The sequence below is a fragment of the Acanthochromis polyacanthus genome, chromosome 22 (genome assembly GCF_021347895.1).
Source record: "Acanthochromis polyacanthus isolate Apoly-LR-REF ecotype Palm Island chromosome 22, KAUST_Apoly_ChrSc, whole genome shotgun sequence".
Taxonomy (NCBI): domain Eukaryota; kingdom Metazoa; phylum Chordata; class Actinopteri; family Pomacentridae; genus Acanthochromis; species Acanthochromis polyacanthus.
The window spans coordinates 20,925,463-20,944,564 of record NC_067134.1 but is presented as its reverse complement, the minus strand read 5'-3'; the positions used below and the strand labels follow the sequence as shown (position 1 = coordinate 20,944,564).

At 39.9% G+C, this 19,102-nt stretch overlaps 1 protein-coding gene across 3 annotated transcripts in view; it reads left to right on the top strand.

Annotated features, from left to right (window-relative positions):
• The window catches only part of LOC110963101 (double-stranded RNA-specific editase 1-like), a 61,938-nt gene that overhangs the window by 23,864 nt on the left and 18,972 nt on the right, over nucleotides 1-19,102 (top strand). The window contains exon 1 of one of the 3 annotated variants that reach the window (XM_051941829.1): nucleotides 8,275-8,438. The exons of the other annotated variants lie outside the window; for them this stretch is intronic. Coding sequence (XP_051797789.1) covers nucleotides 8,348-8,438 — 91 coding nt within the window. The 5' untranslated portion in view covers nucleotides 8,275-8,347. Of the gene's footprint in view, nucleotides 1-8,274; nucleotides 8,439-19,102 lie in introns of those variants that run through there. 3 annotated transcript variants of the gene reach the window in all.

Sequence of the window (19,102 nt, the reverse complement as noted above, 5' to 3'; positions counted from 1 at the left end):
AAGTGTTTCCCTGCAGTCTGCTGCTGGATCAACACCACCTCCGTACATGTGCATGACATTTGCAGTATTCCCAACTACAGGATGAGATAGTGTTTGCTTTTGATTAAAACTCAAGGTGTCAGTGCGCCGCCTCATAAGATCTCGATGCTTAGAATAGCTTTTAACTAGGTACAGTTGCCAACGACTCCTAAGGTTCTGTATTTTGATTTTTAATTGTGCTAAAATTAAAGCATGCATCTTGACAGTTTGCTTTCCATCTTCTACTCTTGCACCTCCAAATTAGTCCAGGAGAGAGGGGAGTTACATAAAACTAGAAGTCAGCTTAGTAAGTTTATATCAACAGAGAAAGTTCAAATTCAGTGTCAAGGAGAATGAAATGCATTCACAAAATATCTCCATCCGTCTATTCTCTTCCACTTCCAGTGTTGGGTCAAGGCAGCGGTAGACTACGCAGGAGACTGTAATTTTTTTTTATTGGCAAAATGACATCTGTGAGCACCGGAATCTGTAAATCCAGAAAGAATGATTTGATTTTCAACTTTCTGACCCTGTAAGTCATGTGTGGTTCCATTGGGGAAGTGCAACAAATCTAACCTTAGACTTGGAAAATTCAGTTAAAAATCACTTTAGTCTACATGTGTCATTCAAAAAATTGCCAAAAAACAAGTGTTTATCCAAAACAGACCCTGTGAAAAACAAGAACAAAAAAATCTACCTTTGTTAGCATTACTGAGAAACATTGGTGACCAACATTCATGAGACAAAAATTAATTGACTTTTTAGCTCACATCGGCTTGTTTGGTTAAGGTTAGGCACCAAAACTATGTTAAGTTCAGGAAAATATCACAGTTTGGGTTCAAATGCAACCCAGAAAATTCAGGAAGAAGCTTCAGTCCTCACAAGCACAGTCCACCTTCTTCAAAGCCGAATTGAAAATGCAATTTAGTCAAAGAAGGATTTCATGGAGACAGAACTGAAGTGTCGGGACAAATAGTGAATGCAGAATTAGATGTATAACATCTATCAACTCCAAAAATAAGAGTGAGTGTCAGTCTCTGCGGTTCAATCCTTCCAGTTTATTACCATATTCTCTGCTGAGTGTCAGGATGATACATAATATTGATTCACCGAGTGTATTTTTATTGAACGTCTTCGGCGTGACTGTCTTGCTCTGGGAGTTTTCGGCTTTCTTGCTTCATGAATCACGCGCAGAGTGTAAAAGCAGTGATTCATGGTGCTGATGGTGGGATAGATGCACAAAAGCTGACATTTTTATTGTGGCATTTACAATTTCTGCAGCGTGTCATTGAGAAAATACAGCATTATGAATAAACGTGTGTGATAAATGTGATTAAAGCTGAGTTTCTCCCTCACACTGGACCTGATAACAGCGGATTTTTTTTTTTTTTTTTGTGCCAAGCTGTCAGAACATGCTCTGGATTCTGAGCCAGCAGCCGAGCCGTTAGTTTCAGTTTTAGGTGAAGTGTTTCCTGATTGACACCGAGGACGTGTCGAGTTCAAACACTTGACTGCTGGATGTATTTTCGGCTCTGCTTTGTCTTCTGCTGCTGTGTAACCCACCAAGCTGTTCCACATTGTTTAGGAGGGTTAGGAGCATTTGCACATTTGGTAAATACCGGTTTTAATTTGAAAAATGACCCAAACAAATATCTACAGCAAAAATCTGTCATTTTGCTTGATTAGAAATAGGGAACAGCAAATGATGTGGATGGAAGTCGCGTAATCAGCAAGAAAATTTGCTTGTTTGTTGTCATTTCTTGGCTCCTGCTGCTGTTTTTCATGTTCTCAGATATCTGCTCGCTCCTTCCTTTGATTAGAATCTGAGCCTCGACTTGACCGCCACCCCAGCTCCGATCTTTTGATTTGAACAACCCTGATTAAAGAAGTGCTGCTAAAGCTTCGTGTTAGTGTTGGAGGAGAGCGCGGTTCGTTCTCCAGATGGTGGTTGTGTGTTGTTTCAGTTTGAGTGCAAAAAGTTCAAACTAGAGTCCAAACTAAGCAGCAAATGTTCTTTTCTTTGTCATAAATATGCTGTTGTAATGGCTTCCTGAGTGTAAAGTAAGATAGTGAGAGGCTAACACGAAGCATGACACATGTAAACTTCCACACAAAAGAGGAACATTTTAAAAAAAATCTGTGAATTATTAATGCTCGGGAAAGAAAAAGGAAAGAAAAGAAGCTGTTTGCAGTTTCATCAATAAATAAAGACATGAAACTCCCTCACAAAAGTTCTCCGTTAAAGCGCCTCCTTTAATAAATTGTCCTCATTTTCGTCATTTAATTATTAACTTCTAAATCAACATCTTTCCAAATGCTGCTATTCATCAAAACTAAGCAATGCAATCCATCAAGTCAAGGATGTTTTTATTGAAGACCTTGAAAATGTCTTAAATATAATGAATATAGAAGTGCAGAATCCTGATGTGATTTAGGGCCGTAATTTCCTTTTTTAATCAGCTAATTGTTTTGTCTGTGAAATGCCAAAAATAGTATAAAATACCCTGTTTCAATTTCCAACAGTCTGATGGGACTCATTTCCATTATTTGCTTGATTTGAGAAAAAACAAAAGATGTTGAGTTTATTGTCGCATATAGTAAAGAAAAATGTCAATTCTTTGTGTTCAGGAATCTGAACAAAGAAAGAAAAATAGGCAGATTTGGAAAGACAGGAACCTAGAAAACAATGGAAGACCTGAATTATGTTGGCTTAGATTGAGTTTCATTTGTTGTAAAGTTGTGTTTCGTCATGTTGCTTCCATTTTTTTATGTTTGTCAAGTAATCAACCTAAAGAAAACCTCAGAAAACCTCTTATTACTCCATTATCAGAGAGCTTTAAGACTACAACCAACCCAGGGTTCTCGCCGGCGCATTTCAGCGTGTTTAAAAGATTCCGCTGTGATTAGGGCCGCTACGCTGTTATTTTGACAGATAACGCCATGTGCGTTTGTTTTTTATCGACTGGGTGCCTATCTAGGTTAATTTATGTCTCCCCACCTCAGCTGTACTTTCCTGTAGATTGACCCTTTCCCGTCTAAAATTAAGAGTCGCTTCCAATGTCGGGGTTACAATTAGCATGTCTCGGTTGTTTCCGTGATGCCATGTATGGTGAATAGTGACCTAAATCACGAGCATTTGGAGCATCTGCATGACGCTCATTGGCTGACATCGATTAGACATCGGCCGCTCACGAGATATAATGAAGGCTATTGCGCGTGCGCGTGTGGGAGGAACTGCCGTTACACTGTAAAAAATCCTGGTGAGAACCCTGCAACCATTGTCTCCATAGTCAATATGTTTGACATTGACTTGCTGCAGTGATTAGTTTAGTGGACTTCTCCATTTTCCGTTCAACAAATATCCACATTTGAAAAGCTGTTGCCAACTAATTTTGCTTTAGAATGGATCAGTAATGAGTTAAATGTCCAAGTTGATGCTGTGTCTCCTGAGGAAACCATAAAATCGCTCTGTAATAATGTGGGTCAGTTGGAGCCCAATAACAGAGTTTTACCTTTGGGTCGAGTGGAAGGTCAATGAGAGCCACCCTGCAGAGAAACCGTACTGGCTACTTGTGTCTAAGAGGTTGTTTTTTTTTTTTTCCATAAAACTTGCAATCGTAAGCAGAAGTTCACACTTAGTGACTTCCTCTCAGGGCTCGTCTTTGCTTCGTCCATAGTCTCAGTAATCCAACTTAGAAGCTATTAAAATATCTTACATTTCAGTGTCTGGAACATTGTTTCCTGCCTGCTGTGGACAGTCCTGTTTCTGTGTGCGATTATGCTGTCAGAAGACATTGTTCTCATCTCAACTAAAAGTGGAATTGTTGTGACAATGAACCGTGCTGCAGTCAGTCTTTTACGTGGAGGTTGAGCCAGCACGATCAGACAAACTTAAATCCATCCATTTCCTGCTGTTCTGGACACATCATGAAGGATGTTTCTACGAGTTTCATACAGCTTTTTTGTCACTTTTTCGTGATGCAGGTATTAAATTGCACTTTATGTGGTGTTAAAAAGATTTAAATTTAACTCGCTGAACCCAGAGGGAACCCAGAGTAGAAGCATGGTGGGTTTTGAACCTTTCCCCAGTAAGTCATCCAAGCAACCCCAAAGCCTGACAGACTGACAAGACTGAGCTGAAATAATGCGTTTTAAAAGGTAATTTGGGATGAAAACGTCACATATCTCATCTGGCCTGGGAACACCTTGGGATCTCCCATTGGTAACTAAAAAATGTTACTTGGGAGCTGGCAGCAGATGGAATTTCGCCCCAACAGATTTTAGAAAATCCCCTCTTGAACTTGATTAAACTGAGTGAATTCATTTAATGACATTTTGTGACACCCTGAAGGTGTCTCTCGGCTGTCTCTGCTGAGGCCGACATGAAAAGGCTCCTCGGAGTATCATGAAATTCTAATCTTTGGCTTCTCTTGTCAAACCTCACAGTCGAATTGTGCACAGGCTGCCTTCCTCTTTTCTGTTTCTGGAACATTGGAAGCTGCTTCTTCGTGATAACAAGCTCCTCTTCAGCTGTGATGAATGTTAAGATGCATAGAAGAGTGGGAGGACAGGAACGTGTAGGAAGGCGGAACATCACATGTGGTTCAAGCTGTTGGTTTCAGTGTGGAAGTGCAGCTGCTCCACCTACAGGACAAACTCTGTAATCTTAGCTCAGTGGAGGATTTGACCCATCAAGTTGGCAGATGCTGATTTTTCTGTTGACGTCTAGCAAATACGACTTGTATCATAAAAAAAATTCATTTTTCTGTCATATTTCTGTCCAGAATGTTGGTGTAATCCTCCAAACCCAGAAGAAGACATTTTCGATATAACCTGTATATATGCAATAACCAACCTGTGCCAAATGTTCATACGATCTAAAGCTGCAACTAAAGACGTTAAGATGTTATAAAGTAGTAGAACATAACTGTTATAATACACCATCATCTACTTTTATGTATTTTAGCTGCTTGCTTTATTTACCAAGCTGCCAAAAACGGTGAATTTAGCTTCATATTTGACAAAGAAAAGCATCAAAGCAAATGAAACACAAGTTTAATTCAAGAACTAATCAGCTATGAAAATATATGATAAATAGTTTTTTGTCCATTGGCTACATGATTGAGTCATTGTTGCCGCAGCCTATTAATAGACAACACGTCAGTTAAAAATGGCGGAAAATTGAGACAGTTTTTCTTGATGTTTGACATCCTTTTGAGGCAAAATGTGTTGAAGATCTCTGAATCGAAGACCATTAAGATTTCTTCAAATTCTGATGTGCAAATTGCCCTTAAAACTTCTGAAGTATGAAGGTTAATCTGTCTGATTTTCACATTGGAATGAAGTCCAGAACCTCGATAGTGCTTCCCTTTAAACAGTTAGAAATAAAGACATTGAGGAATTTAAATTTTCATGTAAGTGTTGTAGAGTTATCTGAGGTCTGATCAGCTTCCTACTAATTATAGCCTTTTCCTTGAGGTTGCATTTTTAAACCACCCAGTAGACCGTTCTCAGCGCAGACCCTTTTTCGCTTTGTCAGAAGGAAAGCGCAGGTGTAACTAATAACATTAGTGCTGTCTGCGCTCCATTTACATGTCCTGTAAGCCATGCCTGTGAGCTAACGTGCACAATACCACGATCCTAGAAGTGGAACGTCTAAATTGAATGCAGCCATTATGAATGTTATTAGTTCCACCTGTGCCTCTGTTCCAAATGTCTGCTGTGAGCAAAGTTCCCCAAGCGGATCATTAAAGTTAATTTCTAGCAATTATAGCAATTATAATCATTATCATAATACCTGTGTAATGAGGAAAAGGCGCCGCAAATGCCTTGCTTGGCTGTGATTTTTGTAATCTCAGTTTATCCCACATGGGGGCGGTGTTGGCTTTCAGTGCCATGATCCTTTTACAGCTGCTGTTTATTGAATAAAGCATGTCTTCCCGCAATATAAGCTAATACACAAAGCCAGGGGTGGTTTCTGTTGAGTCCATTTAATGCCCTTTTCAGTTGTTATAGTGAGTATAGACACTTGTATTAGCACCAACAACCCAACATTTGATCTGTGGTGCTCTTTGGTTGACTGGTTGATGGATTACAATGACTATCAGGTGTCTTTGAATCACTGTAATAGTGCTTTAAGATGGTGTTGGTTAAGAAACTGTTATAATTCCACCTGATGAGAATAAGTAAACCACAAAATCATGCATTTGTCGAGTAGATCCATACTTCTGCTGCTGCTTGTTAACCCTTAGGAATGCATTTTGAAATTACAATACATTTTATTTGTTCTTCCAATGGCGGTACCTTTTTGTTGAAGGGGAATCGAATTCATGAGTTTTTGCTGCCAATGTCCAGTGGTATATTTGCAGCGCATAGTCTTTGTTCAACAATCTAACCCTCAAAATTCACATTTTGTGTTCTCTGAACCACTCGCACAGAAATGTGACTTTAGAGTTGAAGTTATTTCATAGAAGAAAATGCTAGAAGCATCAGATTTTTCTGTATTGCATGTTACAAAAAGCCCTATGATTGTGGTTTTTGACATTACTGTTATTAGTTGGTAAAATGAGGCATATTAAATCCTACACAAAGGAGCTTTAACTTTACTTGACGTGGTTCTGGAGTGATTTATTACCCCATAAGCATAATGTTTAGGACTCATTAGACAGGGACCTCCTCCACTTTCTTGTAGACTCAGATGGTGCATTATCATCTGTTCTGATCGTTGATGAAAAGAAAGTAACACTGCTAATGTCAGAAAACTTTTGTAATTGCATGAAAAAGTGGACATTTCATATGCCCTGGGCAAAATGTAGATTTGGAACATTTGGTAAATGTAGCAACAAGCCAAGTAGTTTTAGCCTGAATGCAGTCAAACAATGATGCAGAAGCAGACAGACACATCCATACATCCAAAACTGAGAAAGTTCTGGTGTTCACTGCTCATTTTATAACCATGTTCATGCAATTAGTGTCACTGGAAATCACGGTAGTTCTCAGTTTAGTTTCAAAGCTCATAAGTTTTCTAACTTGTGTGTCACTAATCATAAGCATATTCACTTTTGTTGTATTTAATTTCTTCTTTGGGGACTGAATTTTCAATCTAGTCTTTGTAAAGTGCTTGTTTTTGGTTGTTCGTAAGAGGGAAGACAGTACTGGTTGACTCTGAAAACTAAACTGGAAACCAGTAACTTTGGGAACTCTGGATTGGGGGGGAGTTGTTGCCCGAAGTAAAGGAGTTGAAGTATCTCAGGATCTTGTTCATATAGGAGATGGTAAAATGGAGATGGACACAGAGCAACGGCAGCGATGGGAAAGCCAAAGCTCTCGTAGTGACCGGAAGAAGCATCAGAAATGGACTTCTCCCATTGCGAGGCTGGACATCTGGACAGAACTCGGAGTAGGATTCCTTCTTCTTTGCATCAAAACAAACCAGCTGGGTACCTTCTTTTTGAAGGTGTTCATCTTCCTCCGGGTACCTCAGGGTAAGCTGTGAACCTGCTGGAGGGGTTGCATATCTCATCTGGGCTTATAACACCTTGGGATTCCCCCGGAGGAGCTGGAAAATATTAGTGTGGAGAAGACCGCCTGAAATGACCCGCATAACCTGCTGCCAGAACAACCCAATGTTGGATAGGTGGAAGAACATGGATGAACGGATGGATATTACACAAATCTGAAAGGTTTTATTTCTTTTAGAGTTTTTACCTGAAGTCAACACCTATTTTTTGTCCTTTAGTAGCTTTAGGAAAGGGACAAGGAAAATTTCGGCTTTTTTCCAATCAAAGAAGAGCCCCGCTTTGACTGACTGAATCAACTGCTCAGCACCTGGAACAGCTCTACAAGCACAGTAGTCGACTTCAGATGTTCCTCTGCTGTAACTAAGTCATGTTTCCTGCAGTGTTTTTTGCTGTTTAGCACTTTAACAGCTTCTCTAAACACTTCCTGCATATTCAAATGGCACATTGTGGCGCTTTGCTTGCCAAGTTCATTGTAGCCCAGAGTGTGGATTAGAGAGAGGATGGGTGAGGAGGGGTGAGGAGGAGAGCCAGTGAGGCTGACAGAGAAAGGAGGAGAGAAGGGGGAGGAGGAGACCAGGAGACATCCCAGCCCATTTGTCTTACAGCCATTTAACCACGGCACGGAGTCGGCGTGCCAACAGACTCTGTGCCCTCGCTTCACGCTACAATGGCCGCACCTCCCTCCCCTCCCCTCTTCCCTCCCCTCCGCCTCCCCCGTCCAAAGTTGTGTCGGCACGCTCTCCGGCGGCACTTGACGGAGTCGGGCTGAGGGGTTGAGCAGCCTGATCAGCGTCTGTCGGGGCCGAGCCATGGCTCTGCTGCTGGATGGATCTCCAGCCTACTACTGCCTGATCCGCCGCCGGTTCAAGAGGAGGAGGAAGAAACGCTCGGAGCGCAAAGGTACGAGCCACAGTCCGTGTCTGACTGCCGTTTGTTTGGGTGATACGCTGACTTTAAAGCTGCGCTGCTGTTTGGAGGACTGTCAGTTTTGCTTCACTGTTATTGTTCTCATCATATGGAAGGTCAGAGGGATCCCTAAAGGTGACTCTTTGATACTGTTGTTGTGATGCTCTTCTGTCATATCAACACTCTGATACATCTCACATATTAGTTTATCTAATTGTTTGTCACAGTGGTTATTTTATCTCTATTGTTTTCTTCTGATTTGACCCTTTTGGTATAATTTGTACCTTTTTATGCAAACTTTTGACCATGTTTCATTCTAAACACTACCGTTCAAAAGTTTGGGGTCACTTAGAAATGTTCTTATTTTTGAAAGAAAACCTTTTTTTTGCAATGAAGATAACATTAAATGAATCAGAAATCCAGTCTAGACATTGTTAATGTGGTAAATGACTATTCTGGCTGGAAATTTGTTATGGAATATCTCCATAGGGGTACAGACGAACATTTCCAGCAACCATCTCTCCTGTCTTCTAATGCTACATTGTGTTAGCTAAAAAGGCTGATTGATGACTAGAAAACCCTTGTGCAATTATGTTAACACATGAATAAAAGTATGAGTTTTCATAGAGAACATGAAATTGTCTGGGTGACCCCAAACTCTTGAACAGTCGTGTATGTATATAGAAGTAAGAATTCATGGTCATGATGTATTGTTGTAGTTTGTTTACTATAAATCTGACAAAAAGTTGCAAATTATAGTGAACACGCATGTTTTCTAGCGGTGTCTTCCGTCACATTTTGACCCACTATTGGTTCATTTTCCACTGCAATTTAAAGTCTTGCACCTCTATGGAAACAGCACAAACATGACTAGAAGTAGAAAGAGCTCAAATATATCTCCTGTTCATTTTAACAGTTAAATGCCACAAATCATCACAAAATAGAAAACAAAGTGACATTTCTTTGATTAGTCATTCTACAAAAGGTAAAAAAACCTGAACTCAACATGTCCAACATTTTTCCAAGTATCCACAGGTGCTACCAAACCTGCAAATTATGATAGACAATTTACTATTGCACAAAAACTTCATTTCGGCATTCTGCACATCAGCCCCAGAAACATGTTTCGCCATGCTGAATGTATCTTCCTACAACTTCCTGACAGCTTTCTCCTCTGTGCAGCGTTTTTAAGCCATGCTGCATTTATTTAACTGATGATTTTTAATTTGATTCTGTGTTTACTTTCTTACTGCTCTTTACACAGCCTGCAGTGCAGCCGGAAAATCAAATCATTTTTGTCTTATTAACTCTTGGTTGCAGCTTTGTTGACTGTTTGATCAATGCAGTATTTTTTTTTTAGTGGAGGCTTTTGGAGAGTTTTTAAATGCGGATTAAACTGACTTAGATTTTTTTTTAAATTTATTTTAAGCTTCTATTTGGTCTGTCAATATGATCAGTTCAAGGGTTGTTGGAAAAATCCAGCATTTCTTTCTATTTTTACTGATAAATAGTCTAATTAGTTTTTAAAACCAGCCACCATTTACATAGAGTTTTGAACAATTCTTTTCTTGATGGGTGCTTGTTTGTCACATACTCCTCATATAGAATTTATTTACTTTGGAGCTAATAGCTAGATTATTCACCTACTTTTTTTTATATCAGTGAGACTCTCTGAGTCCTTGAACTCAAATTGCAAAATTATCCCCAACAAATAAAGCTCTTACACAGGGTTACACTTTGCATTTACTTCTAATAAAAAGATTCCAGCTTAGATTTTAAATATTTAATGTCCAGTCTCCCAGATAATTCCAACCTGATAAAAATGCAAGGAACCCCAGGCAGAAAGAAATCACATTAAAGAGAAGCTGAGTTTGATCCTGATCAATCGGTTCTCAATTAAAGCTGATGGAAAGTTAAAGTCGTTTGAAGTAAAGCTCTGAAGAACATCTGAGGCAGAGGAAGGAATAACTTCACCACTTAATCAAACATCACTGATCAAATGCACGTTGTTAGTGTGACAGCAGTCAGGTTACTTTGTGTTGTTTTTGTTTGTCGTTCATCAGCGCAGATGAAACACTCTGTTGTTCTCTGAACCTTCCTCCATCACAGCCAGCATCAAGATGAGGCGCAAAAGAAAAGGATGACAGGGTTTGTTTGTTTGTTTTTTTGGTTTTTTTTGCAAGGAAAGTAGTTAATATACAAGATGGGTAGTTTATAGGCCTGATTTTCTCTGAAAGTCATTGAATTATTTCTTTTTTGTTGTTGTTATTTGCTGTCAGCCCAATGTAGAAAGATTTACTAGAAAAGTTCTTTAAGGAACTGTTCTATGGGGTTTGGGTTCCACTTTAGAACTACTTCTTTGATCTTTGTCTTCTTCTTCTTTCTTCTTCTTCTCCTCCTTCTTCCTCCTCCTCTTTCTCCCCCTCTTTTTTCTTCTTCCTCTTCTTCCTTCTCATTTTTTCTTCTTCCTCCTCCTCTTTGTTCTTCTTCTTCCTCCTCTTCCTTCTTCTTCCTCCTTCTTTTTTCTTCTTTCTCCTCCTCTTTCTTCCTCCTCCTTGTTCTTTCTCTTTCTTCTTCTTTCTTCTTGTTCTTCCTTGTCGAGCTTCTCCTTCTTTCTTGTTCTTTCTTCTTCTCTGTTTCTGCCTTCCTCTTCTTTCTCCTCGTTCTTCTTCCTTCTTCCTTCTTCCTTCCTCTTGTTCTTCCTCCTTCTTCTTCCTTCTTTCTTCTTCCTTCTTGCTCTTCTTCTTTTAGTAGTAGCATCAGTAGTAGTAGTAGTAGTTTCAGTAAAAAAGCATCCTCTGGGAACCTCTAAAGGTTCATCTTGGAACATTCTAAGCAAGTGAGGTTTCTTCTTTCTCGACATTTGAGAGTCTAATTCTAAGAAAGTCCTGTTTCTGATTGTCTAGTATCATATTTTTATTAGTTTTCTCATGTACATTTCTCTGCTGAAAGAGGCTGTTTGCCGATCTTTATTGGAAGTTTAGAAAATGTCCAGAATTGCATTTGGTCTTGATGTTGGAACTTTGTCCACATGCATTATTTACTTTCACTTTTGTGCAGGAATGTATGCAGGATCTTAGAGGTACAGAATTTGAATTGTTCTGGTCTACACATGTGCAGTTGAGGGTATTTGGAGGGCAAAAATGAGGTAACAATGACCTCAAAAAAGCATGTCAGTGGGCAGCAGCTTAAATTCTATCTAAAGCTGACTATTCTTCCTCTCATCTCTCTCACCTTCTCTCTTTCTTTTCAATTTAATTCAATTCAGTTTGCTTTCATTGGCATGACAGTTAGAACAGCATTGCTAAAGCAGTACTAGCCTGCTGTGCCCTCTCAGATTCAGGACCCTCAATCATTTAGTTCACTTTCACCTTCACAGAATGTTCCTGATCATCTACCTGTGCCAGGTATTGTCAAACTACATAATGAATGAGAACATTTTCTCTCTGGAGGGACTAGTAGATGTCAGAAACATGTATTTAGCCTGCTCTGAGTGCTTCTGGTTGAACATGTGTTTGGCTCTTTAGCTCTAGAGTCCCGAGGCTCTGCTCAAGTCATTTTCTGTTCATCCTGCTTCATTGGCTCTGTGCATTATTGCTAATATTTTCTCTGGCTGCAGAACTCAAGTGCACTTAATCCTCACATTAATTCAGATTTTTGCCAACAAAAAAGCCAAAGCAGCAGCAGGTGTGATTTTATTATTTTATTTTTTTAAATTTTGTATCCCACTCGGGAATATTCAGTTTAGCCTAACAGTCATTCATGCACAGTGTGGAAAAACAGTATTAATGTGTTTTTAAAAAATGGAGCCATTGTGCATACTTTGCATGCGGGGCAAGTAAGAAGCCCATCATTTCCGTGTCCCTGCTAAGCGGGGTGTTGTGAGATGAACTGAAGTGTGAGTTTAATCTACTGGGAGCGAAAGTGAATTTGAGATGAGGTATAAGCCGATGTGCTCTGTGAGGCGTGTACGGCACGCCGCCGCTAAGGGATGTGTCTGTCGGCCCAAAACCGATCTCTGTCTGGCAAACAGCCGCCGCTCTGTGATGTGGAGGAGCTGATACCGCCGCCGTTTCCTTCCTCAGACTCCCCCCCTCTGACCGTCCTGCTGCTGGGGTTTGGCCTGAAGCTCCGTTGATAACCTCCACTCTCCTCTGAAAGCTGCAGGTTGAACTGGGCTCGGGGCTCCGTCTTCCTCCCCCGCTGTCCGTCAGACAGGTGAAGGGCAGGGCAGATGGCTTTTAATAATATTGACCTTTAATTTAAACCAGATTTAAGCCAAGATTTGCATTTAAAATGCAGCTTATTTTCTTATCAGCTTCAATCAGATGAGCTGTGGGAGAAGGTCATCCATCTGCCACCAGTAGATTCACCACATTTGGCCAATTTAAATTCATCTGTTAGGCTTATAATGTTAAAGCATCAACAGAACATTTAAATTTACACCCTGCATCCAAGCAACCACGGCTCAGCCTTTAGGGAAACAACAGAAAAGTGGAAAATGTTGTTTCAAAATGTTCATTACTGCGCCTGCTGTCAAAGTTTATCACAGCAGAGACTCTGGACGGCAACTGCAGAGACGCACTCTGCTTGTTAGGCATCAGCAGACAGCGCCGACCTTCCAGCCTCCACCTCCACCTGCCCGTCCATCACCTCCTGGTCTCACTAATCCCGACGCCGTGGTGTGTGAAATTCAACATCAGCCCTGAGCTTCCCGTCCTTCGCTGCTCTCTCGGTGGAGATAGAAGAGGACCCGGCCCGGCCTTGACTGGGGCGAGCAGAACAGCGATAGCCATCTGTTGTGCGTGGCGAGGCCGGTGATGCAGAGAGAATGGGGTGGAGGAGGGTCAGTGAAGGCGAGGGGGGACCTGAAATCTCTCAGGCTGACCTTCTAGACCAGGGGTGTCAAACTCAGTTCCTGGAGGGCCACTATCCTGCATGTTTTAGATGTTTCCCTCTTCCAGCACACCTGATTCAAATGATCAGCTTATCATCAAGCTCAGCAGAAGCCTGATAACGAGCCTGATCATTTGAATCAGCTGTGTTGGAAGAGGGAAACATCTAAAACATGCAGGATAGTGGCCCTCCAGGAACGGATCTTGACACCCCTGTTCTAGACCTTCTGAAATTTAAAAAAGAACTCGGATAAATGACTGAACTCGAGTCAGAAAGCTGCCACAAAGGGGAACAATGCTAAACTGTTTAATTATTTAACTGATGTTCTCGTGTTAATCAGCCTCTAAACACACTGGTGGTCAGGTTGAAGTACCTGAGAGAGCATTTATTATCAAATTGCAGCGATATTCTTCGTCATAGTTCTCTCTAGGACTTTGTAAAATCACCTGTTCTTCAGAGTCTGCTAGAAGTAGAAGCAACTATTGTTTATGTAAAGCCTCTGCATTTGAGTCGTATTTATGCAAGTTAAGGCCTCCCAGCAATTTGTTGTTATAGTCCCATCCAGAGTCTCAGGGAGGAGGTTGGGGTTGATGGATGGTCTGATTTTGATCTCTGAAAACTGCAAATAATCTCCCAATTCAGTACACCTCACTGTAAAATAAATACATAATACTTTTAACTGTACAGCTTACTGGTTTTGCCCATAAATTACTGAAAAAAACTGTTAATTTACATGTTAAAACAGGTCAAAACTATCAATAATGTCCACATCGTCATTTGTTTTACAGTGTTAAACTTTATAACATTTTGCTGCATTTAAATCAGTCAAAGATAGAATTATTTTCCAGGTACATTCTGTGTGCCTGTAAAATGTTATTGAAAAGAAAGAATACATTGAATAAAATGGACATGAATGCAATGGATGAAAAATGGCAGTATCAAGTTGATTTTTATAATTATTTTTGTTTATACTTCAAGTTACAAATATCTTGCAAAACCACAGAAGAAAAGTGTTAAATTACATATTACCAGTAAACACATCAAACTTAGAAAAAAATAAATTTTGCAGACAGTAATTTAAATAAATAAAATAGCTTTTAATCAAGCAATGATGTCATTATTTCACTGATACATGCTGTTGAAGAAAAAAATTAAAATTAAATGGAAGTAATGAATAAAAACGGTAAAATCAGGTGTCATTTCACAAATTTCCCCAGCTTTATTAAATTACAGATAATTTATTAAATAAGCTCAGTTGCCAGATTCCCACAGTTTTTGTTTGTTTTTTACCATTGCAGGCTTCAAACATTTTAATTTTTTTCTTTTTCTGGCAGCTTTACTACCAGAGGTCCATTGTTTTGTTTTGATTTTTAATTTCATTTTAACTCTTACTCATTTGTAGGCAGTGTAAGAATCATGCTCATACAAGTCACCACATCAACACACATCATTTTGACATTCAGTAATCATCAGTCTGTTGTCTTTCTGATAATCGATGCTTCACTGAATCAACTCAAGATTAAAAGTGCAGAAATCATCTTCAACCAACCTGTTTTACTGACGCGTTGTGTCTTATCTTACGAACTTGTCGCCTCTTTCTAGTGACTCCACCATCAGACATGTGGAGCTTCTGCAAATCCTGAAAGATATTTAAAAGCAGGAGATTATTGCTTCCAAAATGCATTTTCTTCTAAAAGATGGTAGCCCCGTGGGAAACATCACTGCTCTTCCGGTTCCAGTCTGTCCCAGTTGGCCGCCACGAGTGGAGCTTTTACAAGCTTGTAGTCAGCAGCAATTTTCAGGCCCAGGGGGCTACCTGTGATAGCGTTAAATGGAAATGAGAGAGTGTGCCAGGTGAACAGTGGGGAAGAGGGAAAATAAACTGGCCACAAAATAGACAGCAGAGTTCTGGCCGAGGTTGATGGAGAGTATCTCACTGCAACACGCTGGACAAGCATCCACTTAATACAGCTGCAGTAGAACATTTACATACCACAGGACATGTGTTGGTCTAGACTGAAGGAGAATTCACACTAAAATCCTTCTTTATTAAAACTATGCAGTGATAGCTTAGATGTTCAGGCATAACAAGGTTTTATATATAAAATACAAGTTGAGAAGCTTTTACTGAAGTATTTTAATGCCACTTTACACACAAACTCTAATGCAGTTATCTGTCAACTTCTTCCACAAAATATACTTTTTCATATAATTGCATTTTGCATGAAAAAAAGACCTATCTGCATATTAGCTGAAACAATTGGTTAACTGGCAGCTTAGTGTCGCCCCATCCCCACCTCAGATGACCTTCATCTAAATACGTTTGTTGACTTCATTTACAATCTTCTGTCAATACATTCTCTCTCTGCCTCCTCTGCTGTAGAAAATATTCCACTTGAGAGCTCTATTTGAGGACGGCTGGCTCTTCTCCTCGTTGGTGGGGTCAGTCCGTTGGTCTAGTTTGTCAGCAGCACAAATGTGTGTGTGGCTGTAATGAGGAGGGGTCAGCAGTGTGATGGTCTGCATTGAAGCCCTGTTGGTTAAGTGAGTCGCATTAGCGTGTGGAATTGATACAGCCCTGCCTCTGCCCCTGCAGCTACTGCTGGGGCCACACGGCAAATTAAAGCCGTCATAGAGATTTCACAGAGTCCCTGTGAAAATGTTCGAGAGATGTGCTGCAGCCAGAGAGTGTCCTTGGGAAGCAGTGAGGAATTTATTTGCCGTGGTTCTTCAGCAGTGCTGCTGCATTAGAGAGCCATCCCATACCATTATGTCATTATTTACTCATGCTGTGCTGTTAGTAGCATGTAAAAATTCCAATATTATCACTGTTGCCACCATTATCACTGCTGCTGCCATAGTAATAATAATCATAATGTGCGCTAATAGAATGCAATTGTTATGGTTAGTGTGCTATCTGATTATTGGTTATAATTATTATCTACAGTAGCAAAGCTTTACCATCTTAGCTTTGATATTCTAGTTCATAACCTCCCTTAACCTGGCACTGAAGGTATAGTATCTTTATAAAAATGACAAAATTACACAATTTATTAAAGCTAGAAAATGAAAAAACCAAAACAGTTGTCAGATTTTCAGCTTTCTGGAGGTCACTGAGCTAATAATGTGCTTGGAACCATGAAAAATAAACCAAATCTAAGCTTAAAAGCGTGACTTAAAAAAAAAAATCGCTTCATTTTGTTTGTCATTTCATTTATGTATTTATTTGATAGAGACAGTGCACATTAATGAGTATTTAGACCGGTATAGACATAAATATGCCAGATTATAGCAAAAATGCTCATTTACATCTGCAGTCTCTAGGCAGATTAAAAAGAAACATAACAATGAAACATAAGACAAAGTTAGCAATAAAAGCACATTAAAAAAGTACACCAAGAAAACATAACAGTGAAACACAGGACAATAGCTCACAATGAAATCTGATAAAATTGGGAAAAAATAAACTGTTTGCACAAACTGGATTTTGTAAAACACAAAAAATTCTGAGCTTCTCGCTACAGCTGACAGTTCATCACTGACTCTATTGGAACGAATGGTCTCATGACAAATATTCATAGACTCTGGTTTAACCCTTTGAGGCACAACATGTGTCAAAAGTGACTCAAATCCAATGAAAATGAGTATCTCCTGAGCCACAATGTGCATCAAAGGGTTTGAACTGCAGACAGTGCTTACACAGAGCAGACAGGAGGCAAGTATGCCAACAAAATCTAAATCTAAATGGTAAAGTGTCCATTGTACGTCGAGCCACCATTTTGTATTTCTGTACAATGAATAATCAAAGAATTCCAACTTCAATTTTTAAATCATTTATGGCATTATAACTGTGTCATACTAAACAGAAGACTCTACTTTTAGTCACCCTGCTGATTCCATAGAGGTGTAAGACTTTATGTTGCAGGTCCAAAAAATGCACAAAGTTCAGAGAGTTAAGAAGATAATATTCACTAATATTAACCAACAGTGAAGCTGGCAGTGTCTGTTTAGTCCAGAGTAGTGTGTGCAGGTATCCACTTGGAGCTCCATACACCCACAATAAACTTTACCGCTAAATTAGCAGAGCTTGTGTGCAGCCCGAGAGGCGAAAAAACAGGCCAGAAAATCCTCGCGGCGCTGACGGCATGACTCACTGCTACTGGTTAAGCTCATTGCTTGCGGCACACTCAAGTAATAACTGAAGGAGACTTGGAGGACTGCATGAACTTTGGCAGTCGGACAGTAAGAGAATAACTTCCAGGGAGAAAATCAACCTGAAACGGGTGAAACGAGGGAGTCGCAAATACCATTTTGAAAAATAAACGTTGCGTGACAGGCAGCCAGAAGAGTCGTATTTTGCTCCCTTTTTTTTCCTGAATATTAGATGCTTTCAAAGTCTAACACACCCCTGTGGCATCATGTCAATGTCACATCAGCTGTCAACACACTGAAAAACAAACTCTGGCTACAGTAGGCAGGTCGTAAACGTGATGAAATGGCTATTTCTGGAGGCTCAAAACGGTTCCTCATCCACATCAAGACAGAGCATGTGCTGGCCCTCAAGGTTTTGATCTCTTGGCTTTTCCACATCAATATTATGCTCTACTCATGTGTTTTCTACCAATGATTGTTGCATGCATTCAGTGACTGAGGCCGAACAATTCTTTGAACATTTTTTGGTGGAAAAACAGAAATGTTAAAAATGTTTCTTAAGAAGATTCTCAAAAAATCAACCAAAATCCAGCGAAATTCACTGGATTTTGGTTGTTTTTTTTGTGAATGTTCTTCAAGTAAATATTAGAAATTTTGCTGATATATATGTAATCACTTTAGATATTTTGGGGATTTTTTTGGGAAGATTTTTACTCATTTTTTGAAAGTATTTACAAGAATTTTCTTGCCAAATATGGGGGATTTTTTAAAAAAATTAAACATTTATGGGAACTTTTACGGAATTATTGGAATTTTTTCCTGAAGATTTTGCAAATTTTCAGAAATCTGGGGAATTTTTTTTTTGAAACATTTTTTGGTGCCCGTAAATTAGGACAACAGGAGAGGTAAGTGAATTCAAAACAGAAAGCTTGCAGTTTAATGAGCTTTCTGTTTGTACATTTCAAGCAGTAAAGGTCAGGTGGAGATTTTTGTTGAATAAACTTTACAGAAAAATCCTATTCATGTCCCACTTTGTCAACATTTAATTCCACTTGCCAAATGTGAGCCTTGTCTAGAGTTTGGACCCTGATTAGTTTGAATTCTGTCGAGGATAAAGAGCATTTTCCCACTCTAAGGATGGGGACAAACTTCTCTCCAGTGTCTCCAGGTTTCTCCTCTCGTCCACGATCCCATCACCTCCGCCTGGCCTATCAATGTGTCACACCCCAGCCTGTCAGGGTCCAATTTCTGCACGACTCCAAATGTCATTTCACGGGGAGATAATGGAATTTGTGTGCGAGGAAAGCTGCCGGCGTTTTGCCTGTGTCGCGCTGTTTTTTTCCCCCCTCCTTGTTGTGTGCTTCTCCTCTGGATTGATCCATCTGCATTAGGCCACCGAAAGAGTTCTCTGACAGCTGTTTGCAGTTGTTTTTTCCTCTCGGGCTGTTATTGTAGCTCGCGTTGAGCAGCAGAAAAAGCCTCGGAGATCCATTTATCACTGTCAGCTCGGTCACTAGTTACAGATGGCGGCCGGTGTTCACGTTCTCTGTTCTTGTTGATGGGGTTTCCTGAAGGGCCGGCAGGCTAATGTCTCTAAGGTCACATCTCTC